This window comes from Hetaerina americana, unplaced genomic scaffold, assembly GCF_022747635.1.
Source record: "Hetaerina americana unplaced genomic scaffold, ioHetAmer1.1.p SCAF_3, whole genome shotgun sequence".
Classification (NCBI taxonomy): domain Eukaryota; kingdom Metazoa; phylum Arthropoda; class Insecta; order Odonata; family Calopterygidae; genus Hetaerina; species Hetaerina americana.
Window position 1 is genome coordinate 46,252,475 of NW_027286874.1, and position 6,000 is coordinate 46,258,474.

The 6,000-nt window shown below is 35.1% G+C and overlaps 1 protein-coding gene across 1 annotated transcript in view; it reads left to right on the top strand.

Moving 5' to 3' along the window:
* Positions 1–6,000, top strand: part of LOC139690170 (3 beta-hydroxysteroid dehydrogenase/Delta 5-->4-isomerase type 1) — a 51,093-nt gene that overhangs the window by 22,811 nt on the left and 22,282 nt on the right. Inside the window, exon 3 of the mRNA XM_071587443.1 lies at positions 4,718–4,825. Coding sequence (XP_071443544.1) covers positions 4,718–4,825 — 108 coding nt within the window. The remainder of the gene's footprint in view (positions 1–4,717; positions 4,826–6,000) is intronic.

Sequence of the window (6,000 nt, forward strand, 5' to 3'; positions counted from 1 at the left end):
TGTTAGGGAGATAGCCGAGGAAGTGAACATTAGTTTTGGATCCTGTCAGACAATTTCAACAGACATTGTGATTGATAACGCGCCGGCTCACCCGGCGCTGATCGTGACAGTTTTTCGCCAGAACTGGAACTTCCGTGATCCCGCAGCCACCCTACTTTCCAGACGTGGCTCCATCAAACTTTTTTTGTTTCCAAAGTTAAAATCAACCTTGAAAGGACGCCGATTCAACTCTATCGCGGACATTCAAACTACTTGTAAGGCGGACCTGAAGGGGATCCCTAAGGCGGCTTACCAGGCAGGGTTCGAGAGCTGGAAGGAACGTCGGCAATGGTGTGTCATCAGCCAAGGCATGTACTTTGAGGGCAATAAGTTCGATGCTAGAAGTGCTCGGAATGAGCTACAATGACTGAAGAATAATCCATCACATGTACAAGAATCAGGTAACAAACATACAAATAAAAAACCAAGGGAACATAAAGATAAAATAAACATAGGAGGTCAACAAGGATGCAAACTCTTGCCAGCACTATTTGATGGAGATGTAGAAGAGAATAAAAAAAGCACAAGAATTGGGCATCAATGTAGTCAAAGGAAATGGCAAAGAAATCAACAAGCTCTTGTTCTCAGATGACATGCTTTAGTATCAGAAATGCAAAAGGACCTAAAAAAACTGTGAATGTTTTGCACTAAGTACTTTGGGAATATAACATGAGCATCAACAAGAAAACAATAATCCTTGTGTGTGGTAGAGATAAGCTAAAGGCAGACATCACAATTATAGGAGAGAAACTAGAGTAAGTGGAATCCTTCATTTACTTGGAAGGCAATTTAAGTTGGAATGGGAGAAGTTCAATCCATAGCAAGCAAAGAATAGCTCAGGCTAAGATGGTGAAAATGAAGAAGATCCCACTGCAATTACCAAAGAACCTGACGTTGCAAACAAGGAAGCAGTTTGTCAAAACGTTTGCACAAAGTTTGGCACTTTGTGGATCAGAGACGTGAAACATTGGAAAACTGGACCATCAAATAATAATAGTCTTTGAAACATTGGTGCTTCAGGAGAATGCTCAAAATGGATGGAAAAGTTATGAATGACGAAGTACATGGAAGAGCAGAAGAGGAAAGTACCATATGGCTAATTTTATGGCAAAGAAGAATTAGATGGATTGGACACACCTTGGTCCATAAAGAATTGGATAGAAAGATAATGAAAGGGAAAATTGAAGGAAAAGTCTGTAAGGAAGACCAAGAAATAAGTACATGAGACAAATTAAGAAGAATGTATTTCAGAAAATCTATCAGGAAGTGAAAAGAAAAGATGTAATGACTACGGATAACGACATAAAAGAAGTCATATTTAGAGTTCCATTCACTTTTTCCATTTAATGTATCTTAGAGCACTGTCACATGTTGAAAATTTTTCAAATATGGAAATTATTCCATGAAAATTTAAAAAGGGCTGTTAAAAGAGCCTACCTATTAATTGATGGGTTGTTGCACTTGTGGATATAAAATAATATAATTTACAGATTGAAGTGGAGATGTCATTACAACTGCAAGCAAAAAGGAGAGCACAAAATATTTAAAATAAAAATTTAAAATTATGGACAATAGTTTCAGAACTACAAACTTTGAATACTGCCAATTGACCGCACATAGTATTCCTGCTTTTAAATCCCTAATACTCTAAAAAGATAAATTCTTCCATTGGAAGCTCCAAGCTATGGTTGGAGCTATCAATATAATTGCTCAAAAGGTGTCTTCCCACGCTTTGTGGGGGGTACGCATTGAGTACTTACTACTTCTGGTTAAAATTTCATGGCTAATCCAATATGGATGAACATGCATGTCACAGAATTAAAAAGGGCCTGGTTCAATTGTTTGGGCTCCTTTTTTTTATTGAGAGTCTGAGACAGAGGGCCCAAGAACAATCCCATTTTCCTGGAGAAGCTATCAAACTTCTTATTTTAATATTCACCTCTACTACCAAACTAGAAAGTTTTTACTTTCCTTCCTTGCAGTTCCTCAGTTTGAAGTTTTTACTTTGCAAATTCCCTGAATTGGTAATACATCATCCTTTCTTTTAAAGGGTGACTAAGAAGTAAAAAGAGAGTAATTTTTAGTAAAAGTAACTATATATTCTGCCCCTCCAATTCTGGGAGGGCATATTTTACCGGCTACATCAAAGTGCAGGAGCTCTAATTTGGTTGTGTCTTCTGTTGCTCTCTGATGTAACTGCTTCCTCTTCATTTCTCCCTGGTAGCGTGTTGAGCAGTCTTAATAAGTTATACAGTCTTGGGCAATGTATTGTTGTGTGAGAATCACTGGTTCCATTTGTGAGGTGAAAAAGCTTCACCTGCCTTTCTGGGTCAGTCTTCCTCCTCCTTCAGCATCTAGGCCACTTCTCCATCTGCAACAATTGTCTAAAACACTAAAAACAGCTTTCGAGAAAATCTTGTTTTCTCCCCTGCCACAACTTCAGTACTATATCACTACGCACACTATATGCCTTTCAACCCTTCTCATTAGGAATAAGTAAAATTGCAGTTTAGGGATATAGCATACTTTTCAGTCAATTCTATAATCTTTCCGCCATTACCTTGTTTTACCTTCGATACAAAAATCCAAATCCCATAAATTAAGCAAAATAATCTCCACATGCCATATCAATAGACCTAATTGATCCTTTTTTCAAGCCTGGGAACAGTTTTGATAAGTTCCTTGTAATTCAAAGCCCCACTCTATGAATCATCATGCTCCCTAATGCTTATATGATTGGTTATAGTACTAGTATTTTGGCCTCTTTATCACTATTGTGCACCAAAAATGAAGAATCTTCATCTTTTTTTCTTCCTTTATCCCTTTTATTTTTACCATTTTCTCTCTTAAAGTCATCTTGTTCTGGCCTTCTGCAGAACTTAGCTAAATGACCCAAAACTGGAAGAAAAGCACATGACATGCGTACTTATTTTATCTGTTCTAATATCTGCTTTTCCTTATTCATAGTTGGTTGTCAGACTGCAATAGAGGCTATTTTTTCATTATCTTCGCTATCTTCCAACTTTTGCAGTCATCTCTCTTCTGGCAGGAACTTTGATTCCATGCTCCACATAGTCAGCTTATTCTCATTTGAGTCTAAGGCTTGGATCATGCTATTTTACTTGTGTAGTGTTTGTTTCATAGGGAACATAACAGCTAAAAGATTATTAGGAGGTGTCAGACTACCTGTCAACAAATGTTTATGAACATTTTATACCTTGAATAGGTAGCCATGTATATTTATGTCTTCTTTTTTGTTGTTGGCCAGGCCTTATAACTTGAGTAATGAACTTAAAGCTCTGCCAGGAATATTTAATGACTCAGGAATATCCAATACCTTAGATATAAAGGTACACTTGAAGATATTTTCTAGAAAGCTGTCAGACAAAATCACCCTCTTCTCATATATAGGAAAGTTCCTGCCCCCTCCACCAGATAGCCTATTATTTATTAGGCTGCAACAACATGCTCCAAATATCATTATTTATTGTCTAAAATCAATTATTCATCACGGATACTTGCTAATTTTTCAGTTAAAATCTATAGACAGAGGTCAAGCCATCATCTGCAGCCTGATTAATCCACTGAATGGATTAAAGCTCAGCCATGCGTAATTTTTTCTGCAAAAGCTCATCAATGGAAATTTATGTTGACCAGAGTGCTGAAAAACTGTCCTTTTGCATCTAAAACATAATATAAGCCATTCTTTCCCAGTGAAATGAAAGTTTGTTCAAAATTTTTGTCTGCATTATTTTACTACATCCTCTTTTGCTTATTTGTAATAAAAAGTTCCAAAAGTTCCAGCATTAGTAACTCTTCAAAGTAAACTAGTTTTATGAATAATTTTCTACTTCCATAGTTGTGAGGAAAACACTACTGGGTTAAAATCAAATTGTACCTAGATGGCAATGGGTTAGTATGACATTTGTTCTACCCTTTTCTATTGCTATAATTATGGTTTTTTTACCATAACAATGCCCATAGCTATATAAAATAAGTGAAGAGTAGGAAAGAGTCAGACTATCATTGCCATGCAATGCCCAGGGTTTGAGTTCTAAGATCCTTGGCTCCCATATGCATTTCAATGCCAAGGTTCAAATCAATTAATGTCCGCCATTCAGAAGAATATAATCTGCTCTGTCTATATGGAATATATATTACATGTGATGCTTCTGAGAGTTTTATATTGTTGGAGGAAATTTAAGCGTATGAAGAATTCATACCTTTTCAAGGAAAGGTCCATCGACATATATGTACAACTTTTTGATAGTTTCAAATTCCATTTGAAGTTCTATCACAATGAATTCCTTGGTTTTATATCCTCTCATGTTATCAAATGAAAGTTGCTCTGCTTTTCAATAGTTTTTATATGCTGCTGTGCTTCTCCAAGAAAGTACCTCAGTGGAATATTAGGTGATAATGCTAGGACTGAAACCTCCTTTCAAACTTTCCCCAATTTATAATAATTGCACAATAAGTAACTGTTATTCATGTGATAGAATTCATAAAATTATCTACCGTACTTGACTAGAAATGCCTAATATATAGGTAGGTATACATAGTTTCTTATAAATACTATATCTCTAAGAAATAATGCCAATCATATTACAGATGGGACAAATACCTGGGTAGTTGTTATTAATGCATGCACAGGCCTAAAAATGTATCCTTTTTTCAGGTGGAAGTGGATTTCTTGGGCAGCATATAGTTAGAGAGCTACAAGAGCATGACAACAGTGTGACTGAAATTCGAGTTATTGATCTACAACCTTACAAGAATAAACTGGGTAAATATATTTTCCATTGATCACAAAGTGTACTGAGAATATTGTGTAAAGAAATTAATAAGGTTTAACATTATTTTTTCCTCTTAGGGAATATAAAAAAACATTACACACAGACTTTTTTACTTCTACTGTCCAATTTCACTTCATTCCATTATTGATAATGGATGTTTGTTTTTAGTGGTTTATACCTATGTCAGAAAAGCCTAGGGATTTGAACTCTTCACCTCTGGACTGATACAAATGATTTCACCCTATTATCACCAATACCTCCATAAGAATTATGATATTATTTTGCAAGATGAAAAATATTCAGTCAAGGTAGTGAAAAGAGCAATTAGCCATTACAAAGTGGGTTGGGTAAAATAAACCCTACTCCCAGCTTGTAAAGTGAAAGCTGAAAAATATTAATGGCATTTTTGCTAGTCAACCCTTTATCAACATATTTAAATCTTTCGGTGTCTCTGATAAAGTGTGCTTACAAAGTATCTACATAGTAAAGTTTCATAAGCATTGACTGAATAGTTATCATTCTATGGTTTAAAATACGCCTATTAGTCCAATGATCCCATCTTACTCAGAAGAAAAAGTAAACTACATAATGGATGCTGTGCATAATTTATGCTAGTAAAGATTTTGATACATTAATATGGGACCAAAAAATTACCATAGCATTTCTTCAATTTGGGTTTAAGAGGTTCAAGGAATGGCTGCATGGGAAAAATAATAAAATTTTGCAGGAGAATTTGTTCAATTGAAGAATTACCGAAAAATAGGTTCTAAAACCATTATAGACCAAAGGACACTTGAAAAAAACTGGAGATTACAGTAAGCAACCACCAAAGATTATATAATAATTAAGTATAGATTTAGAAATAATGTCATCAAATCTCACAAAAATTCCTGGGAACGGATGCAAATAATAATTTAGACATATTCTTTTATCCATAGGAATACAAAGCTGATAAGGATAGTTTTGATCCACTTTCATGACACCTCATGGCATGATAGAATGAGCTTTTAAGAAAATGAAATCAAACAATACTGAAGAGATAAATTACAGAATAAATGCCACAGAACTATTCAGGAGTTCAGAAAAATAATTTGGGAAGGAAGAGTTTTTATGTGCTCATTAATAGTATTAAATATTTATAAGGAAGGCATTTGGCCAGAAGACT